The sequence below is a fragment of the Petaurus breviceps genome, unplaced genomic scaffold, assembly GCF_028583685.1.
Source record: "Petaurus breviceps papuanus isolate PSGF00001 unplaced genomic scaffold, PetGlider_PUasm1.0 90825, whole genome shotgun sequence".
Taxonomy (NCBI): Eukaryota; Metazoa; Chordata; class Mammalia; order Diprotodontia; family Petauridae; genus Petaurus; species Petaurus breviceps.
In genome coordinates, this window is record NW_027187353.1 from 16,635,274 (window position 1) to 16,652,043 (window position 16,770).

The window sequence follows — 16,770 nt, forward strand, 5'->3', positions numbered from 1 at the left end:
TCCCTTTGGCGGTTCCTCCAGCCATGGCGGATGGAACAGAGTAATCAGAACGGGGGGAAAGCGCAGACTGAGAGAACCAAAAAGCTCAAACCATAGACTCCCTCAGCTATAGGAAATCTCAGAGACCATCCAGTCTGACCCATTCCCACGTTCTCTGAGCAGAGATCCATGTTTATTCTGTCATTGCTTGAATACTTTGGCGATGGGGAAGTCACTACCTCCTGAGACGGCCCATTCTACTGCGGGATAGCCTTAGTAGTTAAAGAACTTTTCTTTGGTTGACTGTTTCCTTTTATTTCTTCAGGATGGCATGAGGGAGCTCCCTTTGAGCTCAACCAAGGCAGATCTGTAGCTTATTTTCTTAGAATGCTGTCTGGGGCATGATTGGGAAGCTGAGGGTCCCACATCCAGGATCAGTTAGAGGTGGAATGTAAAACAAGATCTTCCTGACTCCAAGGCCCCCTCTCTATCTACTGGGCCATACTGCCCTTCTAGCCTCCCTTTTAAGAAGCATCAGGGGCTCCTTCCTATTTACTTCTAGAGTAAAATACACACATCTCCGTCTGGCATTTAGATCCTTTACAATCTAGCTCCAACCCCCCCCCCCCCATTGATTTTTCATTACTCCCCCTCATAGACTCCACTTTGCAGATGAACAGGCCTTTTTTGCCATTGCTTGTACCCGACACTCCTGCTTTCATGCATTTATAGAATGCCTGGAATGCCCTCCCTCCTCATCTTTGCCTGTGGGTCACAGTCCAGAGCATGTGAGAACCAGCCTGAAAGCCGCCCTCCTCTAGCACCATTATGCTGCGAGGTCAAACGCTGGGTGGGGACTCGGGCTGAATCCTTGTACTAACTGTGAGAGGAGGTGGAGGAAAGAGAGTGGCAGGAGGGAGGGTTGAGCAATGGCGTAATGGGGATGGGATGGGAAAATCATCTGGGAGGAGATTCTCAAGCATTGCTCAGATGGAAGCCCCAGCTAGTGGGAGTTGTTGGGCTTGGGGTATTAAACCTAATGAGCTGAAAAGTAATTTATACAGCGCTTCCTCTATGCCAAGCAGTGTGCTGGGTGCTTTACAATTGCTCTCTCATTCGATCCTCACAACAGCCCTGGGAGATTGGTGTTGTTATTATCCCCATTTTATAGTTGAGGAAACTGAGTCAACTAGAGGTTAAGTGATTTATTCAGGGTCACCCAGCCAGTATGTGTTGGAGGCCATATTTGAATTCAGATCGGCCCTAGGATAGCGTCTAACCCTAAATGCCTCTGACTCTAACCCTAACCTTTCCCATCCCTTAGGCCCTCTGCTTCCTTTCCTGCCTCCTACGCTCTAGGGCTCGATGCACTGCATGAAAAGCTCTACTTAGGAAACACATTCCTTCCAGCTCAAACATTCTGTGATTCTGTGACATGGATTAGGGGGTGGGGGTGAGTCAGGGCAGCGCAGTAGAATTAGATGGTTGGTGGAGGGGTGTGCTGGACATGGAATAAGGAGTCTTAAGATTGACTCCCAGCTCGGAAGCGACTAGCTTTGTCTTGATGGACAGATCATTTAACCTCTCTGAGCCTCAGTGTCTTCTTCTGTAGAATGAGGGTAATAATAGCAGCACCATCTACTGCCTACCTGGGGGTTGTGGGGACGGTGCTTTGTAGGTCTCAAAATGAATTATTCTTCAAATAATGTATTCTTGGTTGATCTGCCTGAGTTTGTATGTGTTTGTGGACCTCTGTTAGCTCTTGGATCAGATATATTCTCCTCTGTTTAATATTCAATGCTCTTCACACTCTAGGTCCTTCTTATTTTTTCAGCCACTCCTCCACACACTCTTCAGTCCGGCTTCCTTGCTGTTCCTCACACACAACAATCCGTTGGCCATCTCTGCCCTTGCACAGGCTGATGCCCATGCCTGACATGCTCTCCAGGAGTCCAAGGGCCCCCTTCTGCATGCAGTCTCTTCTGATCGTTCCTAGCATCTTTCTTCCCTACCCAACCACACCCCAATCCCCCACATGCCTCCACCAAGCCACCTTGGATCTGTTTTATATGTGATTGACATTGTTTCCCCTGTTAAAATGTAAGTCCCTTGAGGGCAGAGGCTGTTTTACTTTGTCTTCATATCCCCAGTGCCTAATGAGGGGCCCACCGACAAGTTGGTGCTTAATCATTGCGTGTTGATTGATTGCTCTGGCCATCTATACAGAGTACCTGCCAGTCCCATGCTGATGAAGAGAGGCTCATGGGAAGGGTAGGGGAAGGTCCAGCAGGCAGTGACCTCCACGTCTGGCTGTGTTTCAGAATGTAGGCTGTGACTATGAGATTGACTCCAATGCCATTGAGGACCGGTGTGGCGTGTGCCACGGGGACGGCTCCACCTGCGAGACAGTGAAGAAGACATTTGATGAGACTGAAGGCCTGGGTAAGGGGCAGGGTTGGGATGAGGAAACAGGTTTGTGGTAGAGGACAGAGCAGCTTTCACTTTGTCACCCAGAATTCAAAAGAGGCACTGGGTCCCTGGAATACCCCAATTCTTCCATACATGATTTAGAATAATGTTTATCAAAGTGTGGCCCAGGATCTTTAGGGGTCCTTGAGACCCTTTCAGGGGTTTTTCCTCAACATACAGACATGCACTTTACAAATATCATCTCATTTTACCATTACAGCAAGGTCCAAGGCTGAATTTGAACTTAGATCCACCCTAACTCCAGACCCAGGGCTCTATCCCCTGTGCTACCCAACTACCTACATCTTCCTGGGCCTGTTTCCTTAGCTGTTCAATGAGAAGGTTAGACTAGCTTTCCTTAGACACTTACTAGCTGTGTGACCCTGGAAAAGTCATTTAATCTCTGTTTGTTTTAGTTCCTTCATTTGCAGAAATGGGGATATTAACAGCCACCGTCTTTCAGGGTGGTTATAAAATGAGAAAACACTTGCAAAGTGCTTTTTCAAACTTTAAATCACCATATACATGCTAGCTATCATTATTGTTATTATAAAACTTCTCTGGGCCTCAGTTTCCTTATCTGTAAAATGCAAAGGTCAGACTAGATGGCCTTCAAGGTCATTCCCTGTGATTCCTCCTCCTTGGCTTTCTCTCCTCCCTTGGTTTTTATGTCTTGACTCTCCTGTTTCTCCCCTCACTGCTGTTCGTTCTTGGCCTCCTTCACCGGTCCATTTGCTCCCATTCCCTAATTGCTCTGTGAGGCCTCAGCCTCTCCCCAGACTTCTCATGTTCTTTCTTCATTCTCATTCACTGTTATGACTCCAGTTGTCACCTTTCCGCAGATGACTTCTATATTTACATCACCAGCCCTGATCACTTTCATCTGATGGCCATGTTGTAGCGGCAAGCACCCTGACATACCCAGGGTGGCTGCCAACACAGGTTCTTAGATCTGCTTTTCTAAAGGAAAATAACTCAAAATGGGTTAACAATCTTGCTTTAATCAAACATATGTCATTTACCTAGTTCAGGGGAAAAAGGTCAGCACCCCAAACTTCAGAGAATACAGAGGTTACAAGCAGACAAAATATACAGACAGAGAAACAGATCAGCAGACAGGCTTCTAGCTGTCTGACCATTACATCCAAACCTAGTCAGTTACCAGAGAGGGAAGCACCAACATCTGGGTTTTCAAAGCCAGGGGGCTCAATGGCTGCCCAGAGTCTCATCTGGTCAAATCACACAGCTCTTCTCAAAGTGACCCCCAAAGTAAGACCTCACATCAGGGTATATATAGCCTTCTCCTGGCTCAGAGAATGTCACAACTCTCTTCACCCACTGCCCAATCACAAAGCAACAAGGTGTGGGCATTCCTGAAAACCAAGCCTCCTGCCACAGGCTCCATGTGACCACATTCAGCCTATTAGGGGACAGAGTATATTTTCAAATCAGGGAAGGTTCTCAGAGTCAATTAATCCTATCAAAGGGCCAAAGGAGAGGGAAGATCTTAGGTTGCCATTCCCATAACACATGTCCACTTGGATATCTTCCCATCAGTTGATTTACACTGTCCCAAACCAAACTTAGCATCCTTTCCCCCAAACTGGCTCTTCCTTCCTTATTTCTGTTGATGAGACCATCCTCCTACTTCCAATCATCCCTGCTGAAAATCTCCCAGTCATTGTTGATACCACCTTCTCCTTCACCCCCTTCTTGACCTGTCCCTCCCACCCCACCAAACTGCCATGTCCTGTTGATGTCGCCTCTGCAATGAGTGTTGTGTGTAAGGTCCCTCCCAACTCTAAATCTGTAATCTTAAATTCTTACTGAATTGTCAAGGATGCTTCCACAGGAGCCCATCTTCTCCATCTATTTCTTTTTCTCTATCTTTCTCCATTTTCCATTCTCTCTCACTCCTTCCTCTTCTACCTTTCTAACCATCTCATCAAAAATATGTGTTAAGAACCAATTTTCCAGTGACTGTTCCATTAAGAATCCCAAGGTCAACCACACTGTTAGCCAAATGCTTCTTTGCATTTCAGAAAGCCAGCCTCCTCTTTCTGTATTGGTCTGAAACAGCCCTCTTTGGGAACAAAATCTCTTTTCCAGGGTCTGTTCTTGTAGCAACAAACTTCTCCCTCTTCCTCTAAGTTTCTCTCTGGAGTCCCTCTCCTCTGGGCTCCAGTTCCTACAGGCTTAATGGGGCAAGACGGTTAATGTGCACTTTTAAAAAACACACCATAAATTATAGAAGTCTGAAGTTTCATGTACAGTCATTTTTTAAATTCTTGTTTGAATATTTTTGTTGATGGTCACTAAGTTTAGAATTTTTTAGAAGTATGGCCTGTAGCAGGGAGCAAAACCTTCAGCTCAAGGGGGAAAGTTGAGAATGATTTCAGGCCTCCCCCAGTGAGAGGAGAAGGATTGGGGGAGGGATGGGGCACATTTAATCACTCGGGAATCATGTCTTTTGGATGGGTGCCTGCTCTGCCTATAGCTTGTCTGTGGGTGGAGGGAAGGGGTATTTGGATGGGTTCCTCTCTAGCTGAGGGAATGCTTCAATGAGGATATTGAACCATTTGCAGGGTATGTGGACATCGGACTGATCCCAGCAGGGGCAAGAGAAATTCGTATTGAGGAGGTCGCCGAGGCTGCAAACTTCCTGGCACTGAGGAGTGAGGACCCAGAGAAGTATTTCCTAAATGGCGGCTGGACCATCCAGTGGAATGGGGACTACAAAGTGGCCGGGACCACCTTCACATACGAGAGGAATGGGAACTGGGAGAATCTCACATCCCCAGGGCCCACCCGGGAGCCCATCTGGATTCAGGTATGTGCGAGGGAAGCCCTATACTAGGCACCGTGGGGGTGCTAAATTATCAGCCTCTGGGGAATGGGGTGGTCCAGGAAAATGTTGTTGGTTCTGGGATACTCAGCACTCTCCCCCACATTGGAGAGACCGGCCCCTCAAGTCTGGAGCTATTATTCTTGGTGGAACGCCTTAGTAGAAAAGGGGTAAAAGAAGTTTCTGACATGTCTAGTACAGGAGATCCTTAAGGGAACACAGCTGGCTGGTCTCCCCTCCCCTTCACCAAATAACAGAGACCAAGGTTCCTTCCCCCTCTTGTGCCCTGCCCCCACAGAGCCCTTAGGGCAGATTGCTTCCCAGGCCTGTGGCCCTTTGTCTGTTAGCTAACCTTTGTAACATGGTGTCCCTATTAAAACCTAATTTCTAGATGTTTTGAATGGAGACTAAAATTTTCCTTAGGTCTAGGGCATTTGTATGGAGAAGGCATGAAGTAATTTTAGGGCTCTCTCACTCCCTCCCCCAAATCAGACTCTTGTCTTGCCAGAGTCAGGCTGCTTTGGATCCGTTCCCCTCTAACTCCCCTCCCAAGAATCTCATACCTGGGCCAGATGCACAGGAAACCTGGGACTGATCGCAGCCTTCTCCTGGCCCTGCTAGCCCTCCCCACTCCTTCCATGTCCCTGCTGAGAACTGAAATGTAGCTGCTGGTTGGCAGCCTGCCTGAGACTGAGGCAGGAAAAGGGGCCAGCAGGAGCCGGGGACTACAAACCAAAGCTCTTCAAATGGACGGATAGACAAGTAGACAGACAGACAAACGAGAGAGAGAGGGAGAGAGAGAGAGAACTTCATGGTGGCCAGAGAACCTCCGCAGAGGGGGTGCCGAACTGGGCACTGCACAGGACGCAGCCCCCAGTGGCTTCTAGTCTGAGGTCACTTGTGGATTGATAAATACTGAGGCCGTGGGCTCCTGAGGAAATGACCCTGGACTGGGAGTCAGGATGCTCGGGTACGAGCCCCAGCTGTGCCACTTAATAACAGCATGACCCTGGAAAGTTGCTTAACCTTTGTGGGCCGCTGTCCCCGTTTGTCCAATGAGGGGACCATGCCTGCCCTGCCTCCTTAGGCAGCTGGTGTCTCAGTGACTTGAGTGCCAGGCCTGGAGTCAGGGAGTTGTGAGTTCAAGTGACCCTAACCAAGTCACTTAACCTCTCTCTGCCAGTTTCCCAACTATAAATGGGGATAATAACAGCACCTGCCTCCCAGTGCTGTTGTGAGATCAGATGAAATCAGCTGCATTATCAGCTTTATGGCTCGTCAGGACGCTGTGAAAATTCACTCATCACTTTTACTGATAATGAAGTGCCATCATTGGCAATTATTATTGTTCCTTCTGCTTCAACGCCCTGATTCTCCAGGACCGCCTATGAGCCAGGGAGGCATTCTGCTCAGCACTGGGAATACAAAGACAAAAAAGAGAGACAACATGAGTGCAAATACCTACAAAATATGGACCAAGTAATTTAGGGCTGGGGAGGAATGCTAATAATGAGGCGGATCAGGAAAGACCTTGTAGAGGAGGTGGCACAACCTGGTAGTCTGGAATGGAGTTAGAGATCCTAAGAGACAGAGGTGAGAAGGAATGGACCTCCAGGCAGGAGGCACAGCCTGGGCAAAGGCACAGAGGTGGAAGACTGAGCAGAGTCATGTATGGAGAAGAGCAGGTAAATCAGTTTGGCTGGAGCCACAGAATGAGTTAGAGGGAGTGATATGAGACAATTCTGGAAGTATAGGTTGGAACCAGGATGCTGGCATTATCAGTCTTCCCTGGAGCTTTTGTTCATTTCAATAGGTGATCAATAAGCATTTTTTTGTTAAGCATCTACTATGTGCAAACCATTAAATAAACACACATTTTAAAAGCATCTACTGCGTGTGAGGCACCAAGGTTGGATATGGGGATTGTATCCTATGCCCAGTACCCCAAAGCTGCCCCTTCCTGCCCCTCTAGGGCACCTGAGGCATAGGGTGAGTTTTTAAAAAGGACTCCACCAGAACTTAAAGGAAATATGGCAAGATAAATAAACTTCTATAGAGCATGAGAATGTCAGATTTCCAACGCATGGAAATCTTCTCCAATCACTCATGGTGTCATGGGGAGATGACCCAGGAATCAGGAAGCCTGGGTTTGTGTCCCAAGCACTTACTGGCTGTGTGGCTCTGAGTGAAGGCTTTGACAGCTTTGGGCCTCAGTTTCCTCATATGCAAAATGGGGGCGAGACTCATGCTTTATATCCTTTGTTCCTCCCCACCTCAGTGCTAATTTTTTGGCTACCCTACTCTGCAGGAAAAGAGCCTCATTATGGGAACATGAGATACTCTCCAGGCCCAAGTCCTCAGGCCACCTAGGTTTTGGCTGCAGGGAACCTTGGGAAATAACAGATTCAACCCAGAGAGCCTCATTTCACATGCGGGCAAACAAGACCCAGACGGAATCATGCTTTGGAATGCTTCTCCCAGGGTTGTCTTGTGGCTTCCTCTACGCTTCCCAAAAGCGTCTTTGGTTTGGAATGAGAGCCAGGGGAAGCAGGGCCTGCCCCAGAAAGACCAATGATGGATTGCTCGTCCAAACCCATCTCCAAACCCGATAGGACGGTTTCCTCAAGGGCTGGGGCCTCTTCATTTCTGGCTTTGTGACCCCAGCACACAGAAGAGTGCTTGGAATATATAGATATATTTCCTATAAATACTTCAGTGGGAGGCCTGAGTCAGTTCTTCCAGGCTTGGGTCAGTGGAAGGCTTTCCACACCCTGGAAACTAGTGACCAGGATGGCACAAACACATATATACACCGACACATGTGTGCACGTATGTGTTGTGTGTAACATGTACATGTATGTAACTGTAACACATATATGCCTATGTGTGTATATGGGTATGTGTATGTGTATGCACTTAAATACTTGAATGAACGAATGAATCTCTCAGGCAGGCAGGTTGGCTGAGCCCAACAGAGCCAAGAGACCAGGGTCGAAGGTTTGTGCCCCCCATCATGGACAGCCCCATCCCAGGCACTAGGGATGGAGCTCTAGGAACTGGGGCCCAAAGGACTAGGCCTAGCACTGTGCCTGTTCTAACAACTTCCTGGTCACCAGTCCCCACTGTGTGCAAGCTTTCTCCTGACCCAAGCCCGAAATGGCTGACTCAGGCCTCCCACTGAAGGCAGTCCAATGTAGAAGAAGGAGCATGGCCTGAAAGCTGAGGGTCTACTCCTAGGCCTGCCATGAATTCACTGTGTGACACGACCCCATCTTGGGCCAATTTCTCCTCTTTAAAATGGTGGGTTGGACTCCATGGTGTCTAAGGACCATCTTGTAGATTTCGAGCTTGAAGGGACCTCATGGTCCATCGTCTCCAACCCCTTCATTTGACATGATGGGAAAACCAAGGCCTCTCAGCGAAGTCACACGGGAAATAAAAGAAGGAAAAGGGATTGACCTCTATGTCATCCTCCTATTTCCCGCCTTCTAGGGTCCTGTGAAGGGTAGCGAGGTTTGTGAAAGGGGCACAGTCCAGGCCAGCTCTTGTGTCTAGCCCTTCTCCACTGGCCAGAGAGCTGTCTGCTCCCTCCCCAGCTCCCTCAGGGTATAAAGAGCCTGCTCCAGCCTTGGACAGCAGCTGTATCCCCAGCTGTCTTCATCTGGGTTCTGTGTTGGCTTGCGTCCATCCCATCCCCCCAGGACACCTTCTCCAGGGCCATTTAGGGGTTAGCTGGGTTATTCTCAATAGTGCGGGATTTGTGGGTGGGAAGAAGGCTGGGATTCAGCCCTTCTCTTCCACCAAACTTACCAACTCAGATGCACTGAATGATGGGACTTAAAGGGGCTTTGCGATCACCCAGTCCTGCCACCTTATCTTACAGATAAAAAGTCCTGAAGCCAGAAGGAATTAAGGGACTAGCCCAGAGCCACCCAACAAGCAAGCAGAAGGGATGAGGAATTTGTCAAAATTGCATTGGGGGAGGAAAGGTGGAAGGATCACAAGGACCTTAGATGTCCTCTCCCCCAACCCCCTCATTTTACAGATAAGAAAGCTGAGGTTTAGATGGGAGCCCAAGGTCACACTGCTAGTAAGTGTCTGAGGCTAGATTTCAACTCAAGGCTTCCTGACTCCAGGCCGCATGCCCTGTCCACTGGGCTACCCAACTGCCTTCATCTCTCTGGGCCAGTTTCGTTAGCTGCACAATGAGAAGGTCCGACCGGCTTTCCAGCCCTAGTAAAGTGTTCCACATTGTCCTGCATGCTCTAATAGCAGAAGGGGGACTCCTATTAACTCGCCATGCAAATCTGCAGCCTCTTATGTCCATGTTCAGTGGCCCTCTGTACACTCCCACAAACACCCAGGATTTCATTTCCAAATCACTCCTACTCCTAGAGTAAGGAGTCATCCCCTAGGGCAGAGGTGTTAGACTGGCTACCTAGAACAGAAATAGGCAAATGGTTAGTAAAACATATAAAAATGCAATACAGTAGAGATAATGTTAATTTGTGGTTTTCTAAGTCAAGTATGGGTCCCACAGGGGATTTGTTTCTGTTTCACTTGACATCAGTTCAATTCAATAAACATTTATCTAGTGCTTACTGAGTGCCAGGAAATTACCAAATGCTAAAGATACAAAAAGAGAAGATAATCCCCGTCTTCGGGTCTTACAAGGACCTAGGGGATAATCGTCACATACCCACAGTACCTCAGTGAGGGCCACATCAGAGAATGGGCATTGCCTCAGACAAACTGAGACCTGGGAAAGACCTCAGCTTCAAAAGTGCATCCGAGGCCATCTTCAGACATCCTGATTTGTGTTGTGCCCCTGGACCCAGAGAGCTCCAGGGGAGAAAGTGAGGCTGCTGACTTTGTGTAGCCCGGCTTCACTTAAATCCAATTCACGCACGAGTCAAGACATCACCTTTCTGATGCCACAGCCGCTGCAGATCCATTGTGTGTCTGGGGAACACCTATTATGTGCCTGACAGAGCTAAGCACAGAAAAGACAAAGACAAAACTGAAACAGCCCCTGCCCTTGAGAGGCTTCCATTCTACCGAGGGGGTAACGTACATGTATTGTGTATGGACACAATAAATGCAAACCAGATAGGTGATAGGAAGGGAGAATGGGGGTCCTAGCAGGAAGGATGGCAGACGTATAGAGAGGGGTGCTTTAACCCTAGAACCACGATTTCAGGGAACCAGGGGTGCAGCCTTCTCCCCACCTCGTGCCAGAGGCCTGAGGGGCTCCAGGAGCAGAAGGAGATGTCCACTTTGGGAAATGACTAATGTGGGAACTTGTTTTGCTTAACTATGAATATTTGTTACAAGGACTTTATTTTTCTTTTTCCTGATGGGAAAGAGGAAAGAGAAAAAAAAGTGCTTATTAATTTAAAAAAATTAAATGATTTTTTTAAAAACTACAAAAAGAAATGGTGCGTGAACTGAGTCTTGAAAAAAGTGAAAGATTCTAGAAGGCAAGGCTCCTTCATACAGCTACCCAGAGAAGGAACCATCTGGTTATTATTTAAAGACCCCTAATGATAATAGCTGGTATTTGTGAAGCCTTTTAAGGTTTACATGTTGCTTTGGAGACATTATCTCGTCTGCATCTTCTCACAGTAACCCTGTGAAGTGGGCAATATGTGTATTATTTATCCTTCTTTTACAGTTAAGGAGGCTGAAGTAGACAGAGTTTAAGTGACTTGCCCACAGCCACACACACAGCTAGTAAGTGTCTGAGGTGGACATCAAATCTAAGACTTTCTCCAAGACTGACACCCTGTTCCCTATACTACAATACTTTTCTTGTGAGGGGATCCCCCTTACCCTGGACCCTCATGCCCGGAGTAGCAGGCAGTGACCTAGGGGACACCAGCTGGCAGCAATCTAGGTGTGAGCCGATGAGGTCAGGACCCTGGTGGTGACAAGGGGAAGGGAGAGGAAGCCCCCAACTTGCTAATTAGGTGTCCAGGCTGCTGGACTCAGCCAAGCAGACTCTACTCACAGCCTCTGGGTACAGAGCCATTGGCAAACATTCCAGAGCCAGGGCACTGGGGCCTGTTGGAGGATGGCTTTAGGCCCTGTGGCTGACCCCAGATGTAAACATCCTCCCCACCAGCACAGTCACCACTGCCTCGGTTTCCCCTTCCAGCTGCTGTTCCAAGAGAGCAATCCTGGTGTACGTTACCAGTATACCATCCGGAGGGAAGCAGACAGTGAGAATGAGATCCAGCCTCCCGAGTTCTCCTGGAGATATGGATCCTGGACCAAATGCACTGTAACCTGTGGCACAGGTAAGACACTGGGCCTAGGGCAAGGAGGGCACAGGGCAGACCCTCACCGTCCTGAGATCTTGGGCTAATTATCAGGTCAGACAGGTCAGCTAGATAACTCTGGAGGAGCCTTGCACCTGTGGGCATATTCCACAGGACATGACACCTGGACAGGTGAGAGCCTGTCCCAGATCCCTCTTATTTTATACATGAAGACACTAAGACCCCAAGAGGTCAATTTGGCTTGCCCTGGGTCGCACAGAGTCAGGACTTGAACCCTCATCTTCTGACTCCAATCCAGTGTCCTCCCAGCTTCATGTCACTGCTGCTTTTCTTCCTTCGCTCCAGTGAAGGCTCCATGGGGATGAGTTCTCACCCTTCTACATAATTTACAAAAATGTTGAGCAAGACTGACCTTCATAGGAGTTCCTGAGGGACAAGAGACAAGGAAGGAGAGGGATAAATGGACATTCTTCTGGATGGAGAAGAATAAACAGCTGTGTTCCTTAGGCATATGTCAACCAGCTGTGCAGATACTGTGCTTGAAGAGGTGTGTGTGTATGTGTGTGAGTGTGCGCACGTGTGTGTGGGTGAGTGTGAGTGCATGTGTGTGAGTGTGTGTGGTGTGTGTGAGAGTATGTGTGTGAGTGTGCACATGTGTGTGTCTGTGTATGTGCGTGACTGTGTGTGTACGTGTGAGTGTGTAAGTGTATGTATGAGTATGTGTGGTGTGTGTATGTCAGTGTGAATGTGTGTGTGTATGTGTGTGAGTATGTGTATGTGTTTTGAGTACATGTGTGTGTGTGTATCCCACTTCTCCCGCTCGGCCCCTGCACAGACTCTGAGCAGCTGGGAGAAGCATGTCTCTCGAGGCAGCTCAGGGGCGTTTCCCAGCCAGGAGCCCTTTGCTGCCGCACCAAAGATTCTGGGCCAAGCTCAGTCAAGGAGAGGGAAGTGTGGATGGCTGCCTTCCCTGGGACTACTGTGTTGGTTCAGTTCCTCAGTCAGCCTCAGAACCTTGAGCTAGTTGGGCTAATTCCCAAGAGAGCCATGGGCCAACCCTGAAGCTTGGGCTTACTCCCCCCATTTCAGAGAACCTTTTCAGGGAACAACATGGCATCCTGGAAAGTCTCCCGGGTTTAAAGACAGGAATAATGCCTTCCCTGTAAAATGTAAGACCTGCAAGTGTGCAGACCTTCGTTTTTGTCTGTGTAGGCAGCTGGGAGTAGCTAGCTATTGGATTCATATACTGCCCCAGACACTTAGGAGCTGTGGGACCCATGTGAACCCTCTTGCCTCAGTTTCCTCATCCATAAAATGGGGATAAGAATACCTACCTCCCAAGGTTGTTGTGATGATTCAGCCATCCTTAAAGCACTATATAAATGCTAGCTGTTCTTATGGTTTCATTATCATTTTGTATACCTTGTCTAGTCCATAGACGCAGGGGCGTAGCGTAGTAAGTTCTTTGTAAATGCTTGTGGGTTCATTGGTTCAAATCTCAGCTTTTCAGTTTACTCCCGGTGTGACCTTGGGCAAATCACTCTCCGCTGGGTCTTAGTTTCTTCATCTGTGAATGGGAGAGTTGGCCCAGATGATTTCTCACAATTCTTCCAGGTCCAGATCCTATAATCTGAATGCATTCTCTCCTTGAGAATATGGATGGTTTCACTTTTGTATTTGTATCCCAGTGCCAAGCACAGTATTCGGCATGGAGTAGGCACTTTGTAATTGTTCATTGGTTGGTTCAAGTTCCAACTTTCCCAGTAACTGCTCGTGTGACTTTGGACAAGTCACTGAATCTATTGGCATTCATTTCTTCATCTATAACATGAAGGATACAGACTGGATTTCTAAGGTCCTTCAGCTTTAATGTAACGATTCTGTGAGGGCTGAGGTGAATCATGGAAAGCTTCCTGCATCCAGTAGGTTTTGAGAGGGGGCCTTGAAGGAAAGGTAAGAAATTGTCAGGAAGGAGGAGAGGAGGAGATGCTGATATGTGCAGGGATGATGCAGGTTCACTGCAGCAGGGATTGTATAATAATAGATACAAAATATGAGACCCAAGGTCCCACCTTCTAGACCTGGTGCACCATCTTTTCCCCACTTCTCCCCCAGACTTGGGGACCATTAAGTATTTGTGTGAGGCCCTTGGTCTTGAGCTTCTCAAAGCCCTCCCCAGGCAGTTTCTGAGAGAGTGATGTTCCCCTCCAGAATGTCAGGTCCTGAGACCAGAGACTTTCATTCTGGTCCTCATGTCCCTGGAGCCTAACACAGGGCCAGGAACATAGTAGGTGCTTAATAAATGCTCACTGGTCGAGAAAGGGTGAGAGCAGCTGGTGTTGCCCATCTTGGCATTTCTACAGTGCTGTTGGTTGGTAGCAAGTTTTCCCATCTACAAACCTTGGATGACCGAGGGTCCTCGTTTCTTGGAACTTCTCCCTTGAAAATGACTCCTTGTCCCACTCCCCTCCTCTGCATCCTCTCCTTTGCTCCCCGGCTCCCTTCTTCTCCCAGGCTTAGTCTGCGGCCCTGGGTCCTCACAGCACCCTCCAGAATAAATCTGCCATGTAACTGGGCTGAAGAAGCCTTGCTCTCACTCCCTCCTCTGAGTGCAGGCCAGGTTGGCCCTCCCCTCCTTCCCTGCCCCTTTCTACCCCCTTGCCTGACTTTGTGCCCCTCTCTCCCATTCCGCTGCTTCCCCTCATGGCCCCTTGGTCCCCAGCTGCCTCGCGTCACATCTCAGCAGCCCAGCTGGCCTTGGTTCTGTCCCATTCCAGCTTCATACTGCCCAGCAAGAGGCCAACCCAGGGTGGGGCCACGTGTGTGCAGCTAAGTGTTGCTGACATATGAAAGGTTGCAGACCCCTCCCGGGGGCTTTGGCCTGCCCAGTAGCCAGCCCGGGGCCACGCGAGGTCATTTGGCCAGGGCAGAGCTTTGGCCTGACTCGGCCTTGGGGCACAGGCCTGTGACAAGGATTTAGGAAGCCTCTGTGTGCCAGTCACTGTGCCAAGCACAGGGGATACAGGAAGACCTCTCCACCTGTCCTGCCACATGTGATGTTTTAAGGGATTCCCCACATCTTCATCCACACTCACTGAATCCACTGAGAATTGGGACTATGGACGAGTCATAGGTAGGTAAGGAGAGAAAAGAGAAGGAAGGGAAAGAAAGAGACACAGGGAGAGTGGGGGCAGGGAGGGAAAGAGAGACAGAGACAGAGAGATAGAGCTGGGAGGGAAGGGAGAGAGAGTCAGACACAGACAGACAGACAGAGACAGCAGGGAGAGAGGGAAAGAGAGACCGAAAGACAGAGACAGAGAGAAATGGGGGAGGGGGGGAAGAGAGAGACAAAGAGAGATGGGGAAGGAGAAAGAGAGACAGAGAATGAGGGGAGGGAAGAGTGCTAAGAGAGACAGAGACAGACCGAGATGGGAAGGGAGAGAGAAAGAGAGAGAGAGTGGGGAGAGGGAAAGAGAAAGAAAGAGAGAAAGAGGGAGGAGGGAGAGAGAGAGAGAGAGAATGAGAGACAGACAGAGATGGGAAGGGGGAGAGGGAGAGAAACAGAGACAGAGAGAGGAAAAGAGAAAGAAAGAGGGAGGGAGGGAGAGAGAGAAGGAGAAAGAGAGAGAGAACAAGAGACAGACAGAGACAGACATGGGAGGGAGGAGAAGGAGAGAGAAAGAGACAGAAAAAGAGAGAGTGGGGGAGGGAAAGATAAAGAAAGACAGAGAAAGACAGCGAGGGAGAAAGCACGTGGGCATTTGGCCTTAGCTGTAGAGCTTGGTGTGGCGTGAAGGAGGAAGCAGGCATGGGGGCTTCATTCCCACAGGCTAAGGCAGGCCTCTAAAGAGAAGGCTGATGATGAAGGGGGCTCTCAGTAATAACACTTGTGCTGCCCCCCTCACCAGGCTCTTGGGAGGAAGTGCTTTGTGAACCATAAAGCATCCAAAAAATGGGATGGTACAGTTCAGTCCAACATGCATTTATGAAGCCCCTTATGTATACCAGGCATTGTGTTAGATATACATCAACAATAAAGAAACCATGCTTGTCCTCAGGCAGCTTACATTCTACGGGGGTGGCAGAGGATTACATACAGTATGTGATAATATTTTTAATATTAATTTTAAAAATATTTTTTTAAAAAAGAATACCCTTTGTAGACTGCTAAGTTGTGCAGTAGGCAGAGCACTGGAGTTATAATGAGGAAGACCTGAGTTCACATCCAACCTTAATAGCTATGTGACCCTGGGCAAGTCACTTAACCTCTGACTACTCAATTTTTTCATTGCAAAATGAGGAAAAGTGCCCTTACCCCTCAGAGTTTTCGTGAGGATCAAATGAGATAATATATACACCGTGCTTTGCAGACCGTGTAGCTGTACATAAAGGTTAGCTGTCATTACTATGAGTAGTGTACCATTGTGGGCTGCGAGGTGGAGCAGTGGATAGAGTGTTGGGCCTGGAGTCAGGAAGACTCATCTCCCTGAGATCAAATCTGGCCTCAGACATTTATTTACTAGCTGGGTGCCTGGGCAAGTCTCTTAATTGCCTCAGTTTCCTCGTCTGTAAAGTGAGCTGGAGAAGGAAATGGCAAACCACTCTGGGATCTCTGCCAAGAAACCCTCAAAAGGGGTCTGGAGAGTCAGACATGACAGAAGAACAAAGATACTCTGAGCACCTGCCTAGTAGAAAAGCTCCCTGTGAGTGTGAGCTGTTATTCTCGGGTCTTCTGGGCTGTGGCCGGACGAGGACAAAGCTCTGCTCCTCACCCACCAGAGCTCCCCGTCTGGGGACTGTGTTCTGAGCTGTTTGGGCAGCTTATTTCCATGCTAAAAGTGGAAACAGATTTGCATGTCCATTGCGTACACATGTAGCATTTGTTATCCTAAGGGGGTCAGAAGTAGACCCAGGGGGGTTCAGAGTCTCCTGCCTCTATCTAATACCTACCTTGGGAATGCAAGCATAAATACTCCCCTATCTCTGCCAGTTGTTAGGGGCTGCTTGTTTCCTTGTGTTGACAAGGCCACATATTAGAGTCGGGCTTCTTGTTCAGGTACCATTTAACCCATTGGCCTCTGATATCCCTTATAATCCTGGGATTCTGGGCTTCTGCAAAATTGGCTTGCCCCTCCATTCTGCCTCTGAATCCTTCCCATCATGCAAGACTCAGCCCAAGCCTCCAAAGACTTTCCT

At 48.6% G+C, this 16,770-nt stretch overlaps 1 protein-coding gene across 1 annotated transcript in view; it reads left to right on the forward strand.

Annotated features, from left to right (window-relative positions):
• ADAMTS7 (ADAM metallopeptidase with thrombospondin type 1 motif 7) overlaps positions 1-16,770 on the forward strand; it is a 163,231-nt gene that overhangs the window by 108,025 nt on the left and 38,436 nt on the right. The window contains exons 14-16 of the mRNA XM_069071387.1: positions 2,301-2,421; positions 5,034-5,278; positions 11,451-11,592. Of these exons, the coding sequence (XP_068927488.1) occupies positions 2,301-2,421; positions 5,034-5,278; positions 11,451-11,592 (508 nt within the window). The remainder of the gene's footprint in view (positions 1-2,300; positions 2,422-5,033; positions 5,279-11,450; positions 11,593-16,770) is intronic.